Genomic DNA, 16,757 nt, shown 5'->3' with positions numbered 1-16,757 from the left:
CGTCCCTCCTCAAGGGCCTCATCTTTGCCCCCTTTTCCCCAGATATCCAGACTCGAGCCACTGCCATTCCGGGCCGTGACACTTTGTTTCAACGAGAAAAAAAGGCTGAGGCTGACATCCTCATCTGATCCCGGCCGACGTGTAAATCGTGAGACCTCATCTTATGTAGACCTCAATCGTTTCCATGTCGCCGATGTCAGCCTCCTCGACAGTCGTCTCCTCTCCGAGCTCGTCACCGTCAAACATGAGCGTGATGGGCGCGTCCTCAGCCAACCCACGCATTTTCCGGAACAACTCCATGAGCGTTCCGATGGTGGTCGACGGCCTCACCGAAGTCTTGAGCGGCTCGTCCGTCTTGGTCTTGAGGAGAACCTTGATCTTCTGCTCCACCTCTGGCTCGATGGCATCCGGGCCATCGCCCTGCTCGCCACCTTCGTCGTCAGAGTAGTCTCCGAGGTCGTGTCTCCTCCTCCGCGCCTCTTGCTTCTCGTGCTCTTCCCACAACTCGCGCGTCCACACCTGCAGATGCACGTTTGTCCAGTCGTCGTCTTTGAAGCCCTCGGACAAATCTGCTACACCGTCGCCACCACCGCCGCCGCCACCGTTCTTGCGGAACGTAGCCTCCAGGTCGAGACTGTGCAGTGTCGTGGTGTCATACAGCTCATGACCGCGCCATGTGAGGAATACACTGTCCACTTCCGAGCGAGGAATCTCAATACGTTCCAGCTGGACTTCAATCCACTTCATACGAATCACCTTGAGCGGCTTGGCAAGCGTGAAGCGGAATTGCCGATCCCTGGTGCCTGGTATATCAGAGGTGACGAAAACGTTGACGAGCTGGTTCTCGTCCTGCTCGAGAGCCTTTTTACGCTCCATGGCGCGTCGGACGTATTCCTCAAATTCATCATCTTCCTCTCCTTCCGGTGCCGCTGCCGCTCCTGCGACAGATGACTTTTTGTCTTCGTCCATTCCTTCTACAAAGGGGTCGTCCGAGTCAATCATGAGAGGCGACACCTCGGGCTCCGAAGTCTGTCTCCGGCGGTGCGTCTTGCGGACGGGCGACGCTTCGTAGATATCGTCGCTGGCCACATCGTCGACGTCGTCGAGGTCTTCGTCGCTATCTTCGATCGCGATGACGGGCTTGTGGGGTATCACCTCCTGCTTCCGAGGCGTCCGCGAGGCGGCGGCGCGGGTCAAGCGCTTCGAAGGTGTTTCTGTGCCTTCGCGGCGTTTGTAAGGCGACTGCTTTGTTCTCGATTGCGGGGATTCGTCGCTGGTTCGCGAGCGTTTGGATGGCGGCGTGCCGGGTTCCCTAACAGGTGAAAATTGGTGTCAGAAGACAGCCATGGTGGTAGTGCGAATATGTGTTGGGAGCGTACCTTGTTTCCCCTTCAACGTCGGTCTTGCCAGGCTCCTCGCTCGCTCTCGGCGCAGGCTCCGTCTCGCGCTCTGGCGATCGCGCTTGTGTGCTCTTCTCTCGTTCCGCCTGCTTCCGTTTCATACGCCGCTCCTGTTCGGCGACTGCGACGGGGAAGAACTCGGCGGAGCGCTTGAACAGACTGAGTCCATCGTCGTCGTCGTCTTCTTCTTCTTCGTTGTCGTTCTTCTGCGTCGCGGGCTTCGGGTCGGACTTTTGTCGCAAAGCGGTGGGCTTGAAGGGAAGGCGCCTCTTGGGTTTAGCTGCGTCTGCCATGGCTCGCAAGTGGACGTTTCTTCTAAATACACTGAGCGGCGGGGCAAATTTTGAGTCGGAATTCGTTTTGCGATCCGGTGCAATTTACAGGGTCCAAGGCGCAGGAATTTGGATGATGTGAATTCTGTACCGACTTTATGTGGCCGTTGTGGTTCTTTTGTAAGTGAACTTTCTGTAACCGAGAAAAGGTCAGGCCATGCAGAGTAGGCGCCAGAGGCTGGGCCCAAAGGAGAAGGCGGCAGGTAGAAACATCACGAACAATGCGACAGAAGAAGGGGAGAGAGGGACGACGAGGCGTCCTGGCTCGCGCACCACCACCAAATATTTGGGTTGGGATTTGGGGGGGCCGCCGTTGTTTCCGTGGTGAGAGCAAAAAGATTGATTCGGCTGGTCCCACCTTACCAGGGCCACAGGGGAGGACCTGGAGGGGGATGGAGTTCGCCTTCGCACGCTGCTCAGCTTGGAGTGTGCGCTGCTCGGGTAGCCCTACAGTGCGAGCTGACCCTGGGAAAAGCTAACGCCAGGTGCGATCCAGGTACCCCAGGTACCCAGGCCTTCGATGCTCTAACAGAGGGCAGCCGTCAACACCATCACCGCCAGCTGCCAGCAATTCTGCCAACATCATCACCTCACCAGTTTGACGTCCCACAGCCTCAACCACCACCCACCGTCACGTCAACCCGCCACGGAACAACCTACATCCCGAAGCCCTCTCCAATAACTCATATCCATCTCACAACATCCAGACAACGACAATGGAGAACGGAAACATCAGCCAGGGCGAGGGCAAGGACCCCTCCAGCTTCCTCAGCGATATCATCGGCAACCCCGTCACCGTGAAGCTCAATTCGGGCGTCGTCTACAAGGGTGAGTGCCTCAGCCGTCATTACCAAAAATGAGATGAGCCCAGGCTCTATTCTTGATGTGGTGAGAAGTCTCTGACCGTATACGTTCATTATAGGTGAGCTTCAGTCCGTTGATGGCTACATGAACATCGCCCTGGAGAAGACGGAGGAGTACGTCAACGGCACCAAGAGGCGGTCATACGGCGACGCATTTGTGAGAGGAAACAACGGTGATTCTTACTCCATCCCAATTTTCAATTCAATTCAACTGACAGATAGTGCAGTCATGTACATTTCGGCAGACTCTTAGGAGGCGCGGATGAAGATGTCAACAATGGATCGGTTACTGGACTCTATCCACCAGCGAAGAGGTCTATGAACGAGTCTAGAGTGCTCGGGAGGCGTCCTTCATGAGATCTACCAACGCAGAAGAAAATATACCCTCAATTCTACCATATGGCCGAACGTTCTCTGCACCCTTTCGCCTTCGTCTGACCAGAATAGCAAAAGCACCCCCCACTTACGATGCAGACCATCTCACCACGGCTACAACCTCGAAGTCCACGCAAAATACGTAACCCCATGCAAGGCAACCTCCCCCTTCTCATTCCTCTCCACGCTCTCCCCGCCTAGAATGGCATCAAACTCGGCCTTAAACGCCGCGGCCCGCGCCCCCTCGAGCACCGCGACCTGGCTCAGCGTCCGCAGCCGGTTCCACACCGCCTCGGGCGTCAGCCAGACCGTGAATGGCACTTTCTCCTCGCCCACGGGCACGCTGAAGAGGGGCATCTTGCGCCCGCCCTCGAGGACGACGTCCTTGACGGCGCGCAGCGGGTTGGCGTCGAGCTGGCTGTCAAAGACGTCCTTCCAGACGAAGTCGCGGAAGCGCGGCTGGCCGTCACCGCCAAGGGTGAAGACGAGCTCGTTGAGGGACTGTTCCCAGGGCGTGCTTGCTTTCCAGTGTTTTGGCTTGTTGTCTGTGATCGCGTGGGATTTCATTAGCATTCCTTTCTTTTTTTTGTTGTGCGTCCTCGCGTAACATGGAGTATGTGTCTCCTGAGGATTGAGAACGAGCGGGAAGACTTACAATCTTCAATATTCCAGATGAAACCAAGCACGGCAGTCGGCTTCAGGACGCGATGAATCTCCTTTAGTGACTCTGTCGTTGCGAACCTATGCTTTATCATGAGCTTCTGTCCACAATCCTGAGTCCAGATGATGGATCGTCTTACCAGTGAAATGCCTGTGTAGATAGAACACAAGTCAGCCATCAATCCCCAAACACAAGCACAAGCTCTTCCATCTCATTCCTCGCACCCCAAAACAAACCCCCCATCACCTTTCAAGAAAGAAACATCAAAACTCACCTGCGCAACAACAGCACCATCCCCCCACTCCTCCCCAATCGGCAACCTCGCCGCGAACCCATCCTTCACCTCGACGCCCCTCAGCCCCTTCTTCTCCAGCTCCGCCCTCATCCCCTCGTGCGGCTCCACGGCCACGACCTCGAACCCCTCGTGCCGCGCCGCCAGCACCTCGGTCATCTTCCCCGTGCCCGCGGCCAGGTCCAGGATCTTGGCGTGCGGCACGTCGGCGAGGCGGAGGTGCTCCAGGAACTTTTGGGTCGCGGCGGCGGGGTAGGAGGGGCGGTAGGCGTCGTAGGTTGCGGCGTCTGCGAAGCCTTTTGAGGCGCCTTGGTGGAGGGATGTTGGGGACATTGTGGTTGTTGTTGTGTTTTCTTCTTTTTTCTAATTCTTCCTTTCTGGGGTCCGTGATTTGCTGAAGTTGGGGATTCGTACGTGCTATGTTTGACGTTCGAGGTTGAGTTGAGTTGGCGATGACCTGCCTGTCTATACAAGTATGCGTAAAACGGTGATGGAATTATGCTGCGGATGAAGATGTCTCAAAACGCCCGTGTCAATCTGCTTGGATCTGAGAGCCCGTTCATTTAGTAGGATCTTGTATTCACAAGTAGCTAAACCCAAGATGCAATTGCGCGATATTCCCCCAAAACGGACTTCACAATGAGGATAGAGTGTGTGAAAGCAAGGAGGCAACTCAATCCGTAGAAGAGGGGGATTGATCGCGGTTATTCCTTTGGCCGCCGATACGGATCGTCTCCCCTTCTCCATTCATCACGCACGTCATGTCAATTATGTGGGGGCACGGGGGTGAGGAGGATTGCTTCCATGGGGATGAGGGGAGGTCGAACGAGCGGGGTCCAATTTGCGTCGCCATAACCGGCGCCGGTGCCGACGTGCGCGGAGCCACGCCGAAGTCCGGAGCGCAGAGTTGCGAGCCGAGCGGCGCTATTGAAGTAATTGCATTGCACCATATCGATACCTTGGCCATCGGTCTCAATCGATACATACTGCCTCACTGCAGGTAATTGGTCAAGTGTTATTATGAATTGTGTTTCTTCTTGTGATTGTGCTTATTCTATGGATGGAACGCTGTCCTTTTAATGATAGTCTGCCCCAATCTCTCATTATTGAGAGCGGGGGTCGACGAGAGACCTTGCTGCGCAAGAGGTGCCCACCGTCTAATGTGTTCCCGATGATGAATTCTTTTTTACATGCCTGAAACGCCTTTCCCCTCGTATGCCATCTCCTTCGTGAAGGAGAGGCCACGGAACCTAGTATCCACCCCCCGCTGTCCCTATTCGACAGATTGCCCTTTGTTATTCATACAGTTGCTACGATATTACTCTCCAAGTTTGTGAGAAGATTCGCGAAAGAAAGAAAGAAGCCAAAAAACTCGCTTTACCATCCGATGCTGATGTACCGTCAATCAACCACACTACCCAAGTCTAAAAGAGGACTTAGTTGTGATTATTGCTGCTACTGCTGCCGCTGCTCCCGCTGCTACCATCGCTGGCGTAGCGCTGGCTGGTGATATACTCAACATTCGCAAACTTAACGTGATGAGCTCCCTGCTGCTGCTGCTGCTGGGAAGGAAGCAACGCCTGGTCGGCACCAGGGGTAGTAACAGGCGTAGCAAACGGATCAGTGAAATCCCCGCCGGGCGAGCCCTGCGGCACGGTAGAGTACGTTCCCTTGCCGTTCTTGGGCAGCTGCAAGCTGCCGCTGAAAGAGCGGACACCGCCGCCCGTCGTCGGTTGCTGGGCGGGACCGCCGGTGACGTTGCGAACCTTGTTGAGCTGGCGGTTGACGACGGGTGAGGCTCGGATGGGTACTCGGACGTCGATGCCGTTGTAGTTCTCGCTGCTGATGCCAGCGTTGCCGCGATCGATGGGGCTGACAGGGCTACTGGCCTCATCCGAGGACTCGGAATGGGCGACGTTTCCGCGAGGCTGGTAAGTGCTATAGGAGGGTGCGGTTGGCGGATTCGGGTTGCCCTCAAGCTGGCTCAGCGCGTCGGCACGGCTCGCAACGGCGTTTCCGGAGAATGACTTGGGGCGATATGTCTGAGGACCAACCGTAACACCGTTGCCGCCGCGAGACGAAGGCGGAGAGCCAAAGGGGTCTGAGGAGTTTGTTGAGGCGGGTGAGATGGGACCCATAGAGACGTACTTGCCCTTACCCTTGGCGGAATTGGGAGGGGAGTCGGTGGCAGGGGTGGCGGGGCGAGAAATCCAGATGCCGTCGACCTCGATGCCGGACTGAATGGCGCGGACGCCAAAGGGGATTTCGGATTGCTTTCGTGGGGGCGGCAGGCCGGTTGATTCCATCTCTGAGGCATGTGCCCTCTTTTCCGCGTCAATGATTTCGAGCTTGGCCATGTATCGGTTTGACCACCATAGCTTCACAAAGCCTATAATGAAGACGACGCCGATGGCACAAGCCAGTACCTATGGGACAAGTGTGTTAGTCATGAAGCATAAGATGTACTGATATGTAGACTTACAAAGGTCATCTGCTGCCACAACTCCCAGTCAACAAATACTCGCTTGCCCATTGTGATTCGTGTCGAATGAAGTTGATGTGTATGGCGTTGTGTGGTGGTGAGAGGGAGGGTTGCTCAAGGTCTGAGGAGGAAGGTGAGGAAGGTGCGTGGTATCAGATGTGAAAATGTCGACCAAAGTGAATAGAGATGGAGCACAGCTCTCTTCTTGAAGTGAGGAAGGATACGTGAAGACAGGGGTCCCTCTTGCGACCGAAGTCGGTTCTGGCCTCGAAGGTGTGACGTTCCTAAACTGCTGCAATCGGACTGGTTCACAATGTCTTATTCGAATGCGGCGAAGAGCGTTGTCCGTGGCGATAGACCGAGAACAAGCTCGGAGACTGTGATTTTTGATAATGGGCGAGGCGCTGTAGCTTCTTAATCGGGTAAGAAGAAGAGATCGCTATGGTAATATTGGTACAGAGTGTTGATGTTGTTTGAGTCGTTTAGTTAAGGGTTGGAGATGATGTCAAAAACCGAGGTAAGGTACAAGACAAGGCAAGAAGCCACCGTTATCGAGTATCAGTTACACAGGATAGGAATAGAAGGTGACCTCGTATTAGAGGGGCACTGGTGAATATAAAGGGACTTCAAGGGGTCCTGGGCGGTGAAGGATGGAAACAAAAAACCTGGAGGAGATGCGTGATCTTGGTTCTCAATGGTCAGACGGAAGCCGGCAGGTTATGTATGAAACAGGGAACACGGATACCAACAGCAAACAACACAACACACACATCCACCTTTCTCACCAGCCATATTACCTACCTGTCCGCCATGGACGAGCTCGTTAGATGGGGTCGGCCTGGACTCTCGAGCAGTACTGAACTAGGACTAGACTGAAGGGTGACCGAAGCCAGGATCCGTCTCGGGCAGAGTGTGTCAGTGGCTGAGTTGCCTCTCTCTCTCAGTGTCCATCGTCCAAGTGGAGATGGGAGGAGACATCGTGGTGTATGCTCGACGAGTGCGCCGGCTGAGGACGTGCGTTGGAGTGAAGGGCGAGTGCTGCCACGTCCGGTCGACAAGTCCTTTCCAAAAGGGGATTTGGAAGTCGGGTGTGGTAGTAATTGGGTCGTTGGTGTTTTCTGAGCACCGCTACCGTATAGTCGTAGTCTCGTACTCATGCCCGCTGCAGGGCATGGGTCTGGGTTAACCCTGCTCGACCCCATCGAGGATCCCATCTCGCGGATCGAGACAAGCTGCTAGACCTGTTTGCGTTTGGGTCAATGGCGCTTTGGGACGACTTCACCTCGCAGTCAACCGTCTTGCTATGTGCCGCCGCCATGTCAAAATCCCTGGGAATTGGGCCGGGCGTTACTGGAATGTTCAACCCTCTCTGTCTACAGAATCAAAGTGCGAAAGCGTACCTTGTAAGTAGAAACGCCACAAAAGAAAGAGAGTTGTGGGGGGGATGAGCGGGCAGAACCAACATGTTGCTACGACGGAAGTGGTCTCAGATAGCCGTTTGCGGAATGCAAGGTACGGCGCGGGCTGATCTAGTTTCGCCCACTTGGCGCCGAAAGAAGGGCGGAAGAGCAAGCCACACCTGATTTCCAGACTGAGATGGGGAACCTTGGCCAGTCGTTGCCTCTCATCTATAGTGAGTTCTTGAGTATATTCAATCCCATCGCCGCATGTTATCTCCATGTTTTCGTTTGCAGAAAGCCACTTTCGTCCACGTTCTCGAGCTGTCGAGTCTGGACCACCGTCACATGACCCGGCATGCCGTGCAATCCACGATAGACGTGAACGGGCAGCCGAGAGGCGAGTAAGATGTTTTGTAGAATTCCGCACTCTCCCCATGGTCTCGAAGCTTCCGCGGAGTCACAAGAAGCCGGTGTACGCTTGCTGTGCTGCTGCACTCTAGTGGTTTAGTCATATCGCCATCTAAGTGGTCGACTTCGCCATAGGCCAGATGTGGACAGAGCGGGAGACGAGTCGGACGTAGGAACCAGGTAGACGCAGGAACCAGACAGGCTCAACGCGATGCATAGCCCCAAGGGCTTTCCATGGCCGCTTCGGTCGCGCTGCCCCTGGAGATCCCACATTCGTGCTGATCTCTCTCGTCCTGCAACCTGCAGCGTGCGGGCGAAGTGTGTGCTTTACATAGCATTGCATCGTGAGTGGGGCCCCGCGGCATCGAGGCTCGACCTGAAAACGACCATTGGCCTTGGCGAGCCACGGGAACCGTGTCATCCAGTGCTACGCCAGCGGCGAGAGGTCGAACAAGTCGTTTGAGCTTTCCTCTCTCCTTATGACAGCAGCCGTTGACCGTCTCGCTCCGAGTCGTCCGATATTGCTCGGACGCACGCTCAAGGGTCGATCATTTCATGTCCTGCTTTTCTTAGGTACACGGGCACGCATGGCGTCGGCCTAGCGCTCACGCCATGAGATCCAAAAGCGCAGGCTGGGGAGAACAGACGTCGTCCCATCAGGTACCGCGATGAAATTCTTATTTTCCGAGCCTGAGAAACCCCAAAGGTGGGTTGAGCAGGCGTTTGATGTCAATGCGGCTGTTAGGCGCGGGTCTGTTTCGTCCTTCCCACGGACAATCGAGATTACCTGCGTCTCAGCGTCCACCACATCCTTTGGCAGATCACACCAGAGGTCTTTGATGATGAAAAGCCTCTCTGGGCATTTCCCGTATGTGCTGTCAGCAACGTGGTTATCGCCTCATCATCACATTTGACAGATCGCAGTGAAAGCAGGTCCGGTATCGATAGATCTGAGAAGTGTAGGAGTTCTCATTGATCTTGGCCTTCAGGCTTCAATGGAATCCCGATCAGGGCCGCCTGTTGAAGACCAGCATGTCCGTGCCAGAAGCTCGAATTTCGAATCTCGATAATCTGATCAGTGTTCCGTGTTCAAGCCAGACATACCTACTACATTCATGGTTTTGACAGGGTCATTCCGTGATGGCATCGGCACATTCGCAGTGAGCCCCCACTATCGCCGAGTATACAACACTCTGATCAACCCAATGCTTGCTGTTTTCCCCTTGACGGCGACCTGGTCACTTCTTTGTCTGCAGGCGCGCCATTTTTGCTTGGATTGAGGTACAAAATCATTAGGCGACACGGACAACGATGGTCCTTCTCAGATCCTGTGCCGATGACGACTATGTCGCCGATGATGGCGAGGATTGTAGATCGATTTTTACGACGAACAAAGGACTGAAAAGCCGCGTCGGTTATGGCGAAAGACGATCTCTTCAGAAGCCCGACGTTGCGAGCCGAACCCAGGTCAAGGTTGGCGGATACTCTGGCAATCATCTCGAGACAAAGGGACATCTCGACGCAGGCGCGGTTGATCGGTCCCCTTCCGGTAGACTGCTTATTCGATGCATAGAAGAGCGATCAGCTGATGATAGCGACAGTAGCAAGTGCAGCAAGGTTTTCTCGCTCGGCTAAAGACTAAGATGGCATCAGCTGGTCAACCGCCGAAGCATACGAGAAGCATAGCCAAAGTCCGTCGAAGTCAACATAGCACCGTGACAGGGCCGGTGTTAGGCATCGCCGATGCCTAGACTTGTGGTGTCAACAGTCTGTCTCGATGGTGGGTGGTTGCGTGGGTGCCAGTCTGTCTGTAGCGTGCCCGCTCCGTCGGATCTGGGCGTCTACATTCCCAGCTGCCTGTCGGACCGCAGCCACTTTGGGTAGCCGAAGTCACGATAACCCAATCCGGTGCCATGCTGAACCACCACGATGTGAACGGCCCTCAAGCTCCTCGTTGCACGTTGGGCAATTGCAATTTGTGTCGCTTTTGCCCCGGGTCATGGTGTACAGGCACTGGTTGACTGGCCAGGCCGATTGCGCATCTTCACAGGAGGAAGGATCAAGCCGGCCAAGCCATAGCCGGCGAGGGCGTCCGGGAAGGCGACTTTCAACGAAACTTGTGCAAGACAACCTACGATGAGGAGGCGTCTTGGTGCGAGTGAATCCCGCATGCAGAAAACTTTCAATGAGCTAAAGGTCGAAGTAGGTCGCAGCCTGGTTCCAGACCACCAGGCATCTTGACCACCAGGCATCTTGTCGTTTAAAAGAGGCTGTCAACCTCGTGGGATGCCGAGTGCCAGACAACTGGCTTAGAGCGAAGATTATGGATTCTCAAGATGGTTGAGGACGCAGATTTTGACGCCGCTAAGTCCGACAATCATATGAGTGGTGAGTATGGCGTGTAGGGCTATCGGTCATGAATCGGGAGGGCGAGTCGAAGTCGCAACGCTCTATGACTGTTCTCCTATCACGTCTGCGGATATCCCTTTCCCAACTGACAGATAGGACCCTCATGATTCATCAGCTTTGATGGAAGCGTGCGGTGGAGTATCGCGCCGGCCACGGCGATGACCGACTCCCGTTCTCCGCCCGGCAGGTCAATGATCCGCTGAGGGGAAAGGTGGGTTGAGTAGAGCGTCATATAGAGAGCGGATAGGCGCAGTCAACTCACGTTCCGATGCGGTCAATCAGGAACAATTGGACGGACATGATGCAGGTCCGCAGAAGGTCGACAGAAAGAGGAAGCGCGGCACGGAGATCAAAGGGCAGTCTTGTTGCGCTCCGATGCCGAGAGATCCGAAGTGTGCCGTCCGAACGTCCAGATTTGCCCAGCATCGTACTGTGGATGAACACCTTGAGACGGGTGAGCAAGACTGTGCCAGAGAGTCGAGGCGAGACGGAGAAGAGACGATTGGTGTCCGTTTGGGGGCCGAGGGTTCGACGCTTGTGGCTGCGCAGAGCTTTCACAGGTCTGCCAGTATGCGCCTAGAAATGAATGTAGACGCTGAATGGTGGGCGAATTTAACCGCTGTAACCAAGGTGAAAGAAAACCAGGATAATCAGGGTTGGAATTTGGAAAAGGGCATGCCCCCGTCGCGGGGATTCGGGACGCAAGGTTGGACCGGACAAGGTGGATGACGGCAAGCGTCACTGCGGGCTTCCAGAAGGGAGGACACCATACTGGTCGGGTGATTATATAAGAAGGCAAATTTCAAAGAGATACATGGAGTTTTGCTGCATTCAAGGCACCGTCACATGTACCGACCCGCATCCCACCTTACCTACCCTTATGTCACTGGCGGCGGCGACGAACCATTCAGCTCAGTTGGGCTAGAAAGAGCAGGCCCGTAGGTAGGCATGGCAAGAACAAGAACATGGGACAAACACATGTCATCGACCAAGGTCCCTGGCCTTTGGAAAGCTTCTCAAGCTAGCAACAGCGGAATCGGTGTGGCCGGTTTATGACTCCAGCCACTGAGAGGGCGAGTGACTGAGTTAGTGAGCTAATGTTTGATCATGTCTTTCCCCAGTGCCCTGGGCCGTTGGTGGCATGGTATTCGCGGTTCGTTCCAAGTTTCCCGGTTTTCCGAATCCCCGTCTTGCCTAGCTTGTACGGTGCCGCCATTGCAAACCCAATTCTCGTGAGATGTCATTGAATGCTTCGCGGGTTCGCCAGTGCCAGGCTGTCCAGGCTGTCAATATCCCCACTGATGGACATAGGCCACGCAGTGTTTGCAAAAGATGTTGGCTGAGTCGTGGGATAGTGCCGATGATCTGACCATGCCGATGATGGGGAGCCGCTGCAGCATCTTACACACCTTTACCGTTTAGGGCTCTCGGACTTGACACCTTCAAACGTCCCTACGTGCCTATTCCCTGCCATGCCATGGAAAAGCTCTTTTCTCAGTTCCCACTTGACCCTGAAGAGTGATGGCGAAGAGTCCGGGCGGGACCGCGGTTTCTCAAAGCGGTACCGGCAGCGACACCGGGGTTCTTTACCTCGCCATACTCGGTACTGATACTGGGCGTTATACCAAGTTACCTCATGATCCAATGGATGCATCTGCAAGAGGGTCATTCGTCACCTCCAAGTCTGATGTGCCCCCCCTTGCGTCTAGTCCCTGAGTGGCAGTAGCGCGTATCCGCACCTACTTTTCCCATGCTTTATGGGCGGATGCAAGGAAGGAAAGAAAATGTACGGATGGGCAGGCACGAGCGGGAAGAAAAAAGACATGACAGAGACGCTCGCACTTGCCAGGGGAAGACAAGCACAACCACAGCCCAAAACCTGCAGATTCCCGCCCGATGATATTGTCCGCCAGTTCTAGCTCCCATCCATCTCTACCTTACCGTCTACTCACTTTTTTCTCTGCTCACTTGCCGGCCATACTCCATACGCAGCACCACGTCTCGATTACGTCCTCAACTTTGAACAAGCGCCAACCCGTTCCCCAGCCCTCGTCTCCATCTCCCTGCGCCTCACTTGGATCTCCATCATCTCCTGCATCCATCTCTCTGTAGGACCTCTACAGACCAATACCGTTCCGCCTTGTCCATCCCAAGCCACCGTCTTACTGTACATGTAGACTAAGACTGGGCCCTTGGACCAACTCAGACACCACTAGCTATTACTGCGTACACTACACACATCTGCCCGAGTGGGAAATAGGACGGGTCAAGATTGCCATATAGTTCATCGCCATTCCTTCCCGCTACCCTATTCCCCGCCTTCGCCTTTTGGGTCCACCGATCGATTTCTTTGTCAAACGGTCCCAGCATCAACCTCGAAACGCAAACACAACTCGAAACATAACGCACCAAGTTTTTCTCTCTAGCTTCCAAAAACAACTTGGCACATTGGCCTGGTCTACAACATCGACACCGTCGCGACAAATTGAGATTCCCTCCTTACCAGCTACCGTCCCAACCTTGCCGCTTCCGCGCCATCCTCCGCCATGCCCATTCGCAACCCTTTTGCCCGCCGTCCGGGCCCTGCCACTCTCCATGCAGACGAAAGCTCACGGTCCGATGGCGAGAACCCGTCGCATCCCGGATTTGAGAAGCAAGACACAGTCGGCTCAAAGGCTTCTTCTTCCCTCAGCGTCAGAAGTTCCAAGAGCCAGGACAATGGGGAATACAAGATGAGTGGTATGCACCTCCACCTCTCATCAGACGTGATGGCGCGCACATGGAACCAATTGACTTACTTTTCTCTGCATCACAGTCGTGAATGACAGCGGCGTCTATCTTCCGGTATGCACCCTCGCAATCAACAATCTCACCCATGCTCGAGACATTTGCTAATGCGCGTGCGTAGCCATCCCCAACTGAAGAAAAAGGCCTGTGGCCGAGCAAGTACCTCGGCTCCGGCCGCAACTCGACAGACACTCGCAGCAATAGCGGCGAGATTGAGCATTTCTCTATTTCCCGAGAATCCTTCGATTCGTACAGGCGATCATTTGTACGTCGAGTTCGAGCCCGCTATCTGTGGCGCCACCGCTGACCGCAATTGCGTTGCAGGACATCACAGCACGGTCCCCAATTCCCCAGAACGACTTCCCGGCGCGCCAGAGTCTCGACTCAGCCCGCTACCCTCGCCTGCCTCGATCCGCGCTTGACAGACACCGGGAACTCCCTACCGCTGACGAGGGCTTCGAAGACGTCGGCCTGGACGACCAGAAGCATCAACAACAACACCACCAATCCAGCCGCATGCGCGGCCTGTTCTCGCGCTTCGGTGACTCAGACCACAAGGAGCCGAGCGCCAACTCGACCAACTCAAGCGTCACGCGCTTCCTGAATGGCGCTGGAAGAAAGCGCGGCCAGAGCGGGCAAGGCTCAGAACTAGGAACCATCGAACGCCCAAAGTCGGCAGCGTCGGTCGAGACCACCGAAATTCATTAATCGTACTCCCGGGCATCTTTTCTTCTTACTTTGTATATACGTCCTGTCGATGCAGCCCTTGCGGGCTTGGGATTTGGCGTTACTGGTTGGGTTATGTCCCAAGATATGGGGTGCATTCGCTATGACATGGTTAGAGTTGGGCCAATCAGCCTGCACACTCGTCGGGTCGAGCCGCGTTATGCGTATACGGGCGGTTGCAAGCCACCCTGGCGAGTAGAGCTTCGAGTCCGAGTGTCTTGGAAATAAGCTCTTAATGATAATGATATTGGTTGACATGTCTTGGCTCCAGGGCCTGCTGTATGGTGACATTGTCCGTGACATACCTTAAAAAGTTGTGAGGTAGTGTAAGTTCGGGATATGAGAGAGGATTACTCATTGGAATGGCTGGAATAACGATCCGAGCCTCGGAGGGATGGACTGGCGGAGACTCATCCAGCATCGTTGTTCCAATGGTCAGAAGGCTTTTGACGTGATTTAGCAAATACTTTCTGATCCGTCATGCACTTATCGCACCATGACCCAGCTTCGGGGTTTGGTCTCCGACCCCACCTTTTGATAAGGTTCCACGCAATGGAGGGGCAGAGTCACTGAGACGGCTGGTTCTCGGCACCGGGCCGCCCGCCTTGATCGTCTTCCGCGCCGGTTGTTTGTCGGTGACTCTTCATTTTTCTCATCTTATGACACATCTGGAGCTTCCACGCCCTGTGCATTACATCTCGACTCCCCCTTCAGTCGTTCAAGATCTTGTGTCATATCTCGTCACCTATTCCGGGACTCTTTATTCCCAGCAAGAGGCACTGAAGCACCCCTCTTCACTTAGCATCCTTCACGACAAACAACACAATGGCTGGAGATATCCCCACGAACGGTGATCCGGCGACCCGGGCCGCTCCCGGGCCCGGCTTTGAAGGCCCGACGACAGCCGCTGCCAGCAAGAGAGAGCTCTCGCTTGCTACGCTTTCTGTCCACGCTGATGATGGCATCAGCAGCCACCGCGCCATCGCGCCGGCGATGCACGTGTCGACTACGTTCAAGTACCACAGCAACCCGGATGATCTCCGTTCAGGGGAGAATGTCGATGTAAGTCTTGCCCGCGCTCTAATTATATTACTTGATCCAGCTTTCAAGACAATTTGCCACTGTTGAGGAACTATGAGAATGACCCCGTCATGAGATGGGAAGACCAAAAAAAAAAAGTCAAGTGCGGGAAAAAAGCTCAGACTAACATCCAAACCTAGCCCTCCGCCCCGGGCGACTCCCACATCTACTCCCGCTACTCGGGCCCCAACACAACCCGCCTCGAGGCAATCCTCTCCAGCGTGCTCCACGGTCCCACCCTGACCTACTCCTCGGGCCTCTCCGCCTTCCACGCCATGCTCGTCTTCCTGAACCCGAAGCGCGTGGCCATCGGCGGCGGGTACCACGGCTGCCACGGCGTCATCAAGGTCCTCACGAAGCTCAACGGCCTGCAGCAGCTCGAGCTCGACGACGCCTCGCTGGAGAAGCTGGAGGCCGGGGACGTGCTGCACGTCGAGACGCCGCTGAACCCGACGGGCGAGGCGCGGAACCTGGCGTATTTTAGGCAAGTTGCGAGCAGGAAGGGCGCGTACTTGACGGTGGATGCCACGTTTGCGCCGCCGCCTTTGCAGGATCCGTTTGCGTTGGGCGCGGATGTCGTGATGCATTCCGGGACCAAGTATTTCGGGGGGCATTCGGATATGTTGTGCGGGACGCTGAGTCTGAATCCCAAGCACGCGGACGAGTGGATGCCGGAGCTGTTGATGGAGAGGTGTTTTATCGGGAGCGTGATGGGGAGTATGGAGGGGTGGTTGGGCGTTCGGTCGCTGAGGACGTTGGAGCTGAGGGTCAAGAGGCAGTCCGAGTCCGCGACGAAGCTTGTTGCGTGGCTTGATGGGGAGGTTCGCGGGAACCCCGGGGGGTTGGTGGGTAGTGTCGTCGACACGGTGCAGCACGCGAGTTTGCAGACTGCGGATCTGGAGGCCGGGTGGTTGAAGGAGCAGATGCCCGGCGGGTTCGGCCCCGTGTTTGCGTTGTTGTTGAAGGATGAGGGGGATGCGAAGAGGTTGCCGAGCAAGATGGGCTTGTTCCATCATGCTACGTCGCTGGGTGGTGTCGAGAGTCTTATTGAGTGGCGGGCGATGAGTGATAGCGGGTGCAGTAAGAGGTTGTTGAGGGTGAGTATTGGTGTAGAGGGGTGGGAGGATTTGAGGGATGATTTGATTCAGGGGTTCGAGGCGTTGGTGAAGGAAAAGAAGAAGACGGTTTAAGGGGGGATATTGAAGGCGACTTTCGGGGTTTTAGTTGATTCTGGTAGAAGTCGATATGGAGCCACCTAGATGGTATCTTGATAGAAATTTCTTGTTTTAAGACGAGATGGCTAGAGATTCATATTTCGGTCCATGTCTAGGTATATATTTGCGAATATTGAAGGCCGAGTCGGGTAAGTTACTGATTTTCATGGATGTTCATCGCGCTCAAGTTCTCAACTCCTTGATTTGACAGTCATTGATGACTTACCTCTGTCCACTCGCCTTCACGAAAAGTCAAGGGGACAAAGTCGAGTGTGAGCTGCTAGTATTCCATAGAATCTTCTTGCATGGCATCTGAAGATCAATTGTC

General features: G+C 55.0%; 8 protein-coding genes across 8 annotated transcripts; 4 read left to right on the top strand and 4 right to left on the bottom strand.

Annotated features, from left to right (window-relative positions):
- Positions 1-156: 156 nt before the first annotated feature.
- CCOS01_15911 (uncharacterized protein) lies at positions 157-1,693 on the bottom strand (the record flags this gene model as incomplete). The annotated part of the gene is made up of 2 exons (XM_060464049.1): positions 157-1,312; positions 1,380-1,693. The coding sequence occupies 2 exons, from the start codon at positions 1,691-1,693 to the stop codon at positions 157-159; spliced, it is 1,470 nt and encodes a 489-aa protein (XP_060305430.1).
- Positions 1,694-2,448: 755 nt separating this feature from the next.
- Positions 2,449-2,848, top strand: CCOS01_15910 (U6 snRNA-associated Sm-like protein LSm6; the record flags this gene model as incomplete). Its single annotated transcript, XM_060464048.1, has 2 exons — positions 2,449-2,560; positions 2,655-2,848. The coding sequence occupies 2 exons, from the start codon at positions 2,449-2,451 to the stop codon at positions 2,846-2,848; spliced, it is 306 nt and encodes a 101-aa protein (XP_060305429.1).
- A 236-nt stretch (positions 2,849-3,084) lies between these two features.
- CCOS01_15909 (methyltransferase) lies at positions 3,085-4,256 on the bottom strand (the record flags this gene model as incomplete). The annotated part of the gene is made up of 4 exons (XM_060464047.1): positions 3,085-3,515; positions 3,626-3,711; positions 3,771-3,781; positions 3,906-4,256. The coding sequence occupies 4 exons, from the start codon at positions 4,254-4,256 to the stop codon at positions 3,085-3,087; spliced, it is 879 nt and encodes a 292-aa protein (XP_060305428.1).
- A 1,103-nt stretch (positions 4,257-5,359) lies between these two features.
- CCOS01_15908 (uncharacterized protein) lies at positions 5,360-6,456 on the bottom strand (the record flags this gene model as incomplete). The annotated part of the gene is made up of 2 exons (XM_060464046.1): positions 5,360-6,349; positions 6,406-6,456. The coding sequence occupies 2 exons, from the start codon at positions 6,454-6,456 to the stop codon at positions 5,360-5,362; spliced, it is 1,041 nt and encodes a 346-aa protein (XP_060305427.1).
- Positions 6,457-8,825: 2,369 nt separating this feature from the next.
- Positions 8,826-9,848, top strand: CCOS01_15907 (uncharacterized protein; the record flags this gene model as incomplete). Its single annotated transcript, XM_060464045.1, has 3 exons — positions 8,826-8,873; positions 9,034-9,146; positions 9,539-9,848. The coding sequence occupies 3 exons, from the start codon at positions 8,826-8,828 to the stop codon at positions 9,846-9,848; spliced, it is 471 nt and encodes a 156-aa protein (XP_060305426.1).
- A 2,185-nt stretch (positions 9,849-12,033) lies between these two features.
- Positions 12,034-12,291, bottom strand: CCOS01_15906 (uncharacterized protein; the record flags this gene model as incomplete). Its single annotated transcript, XM_060464044.1, has 1 exon — positions 12,034-12,291. The coding sequence occupies one exon, from the start codon at positions 12,289-12,291 to the stop codon at positions 12,034-12,036; it is 258 nt and encodes an 85-aa protein (XP_060305425.1).
- An 877-nt stretch (positions 12,292-13,168) lies between these two features.
- On the top strand, positions 13,169-14,117 carry CCOS01_15905 (uncharacterized protein; the record flags this gene model as incomplete). The annotated part of the gene is made up of 4 exons (XM_060464043.1): positions 13,169-13,361; positions 13,438-13,466; positions 13,531-13,674; positions 13,734-14,117. 4 exons carry the CDS (start codon positions 13,169-13,171, stop codon positions 14,115-14,117), a joined length of 750 nt encoding a protein of 249 aa, XP_060305424.1.
- Positions 14,118-14,960: 843 nt separating this feature from the next.
- CCOS01_15904 (Cys/Met metabolism PLP-dependent enzyme) lies at positions 14,961-16,405 on the top strand (the record flags this gene model as incomplete). The annotated part of the gene is made up of 2 exons (XM_060464042.1): positions 14,961-15,197; positions 15,356-16,405. The coding sequence occupies 2 exons, from the start codon at positions 14,961-14,963 to the stop codon at positions 16,403-16,405; spliced, it is 1,287 nt and encodes a 428-aa protein (XP_060305423.1).
- Positions 16,406-16,757: the final 352 nt, after the last annotated feature.

This window comes from Colletotrichum costaricense, assembly GCF_030867565.1.
Source record: "Colletotrichum costaricense strain IMI 309622 chromosome Unknown Scaffold_26.1, whole genome shotgun sequence".
NCBI lineage: Eukaryota > Fungi > Ascomycota > Sordariomycetes > Glomerellales > Glomerellaceae > Colletotrichum > Colletotrichum costaricense.
Note: the sequence above shows the minus strand (reverse complement) of the source record. Positions and strands in the feature narration are given on the sequence as shown.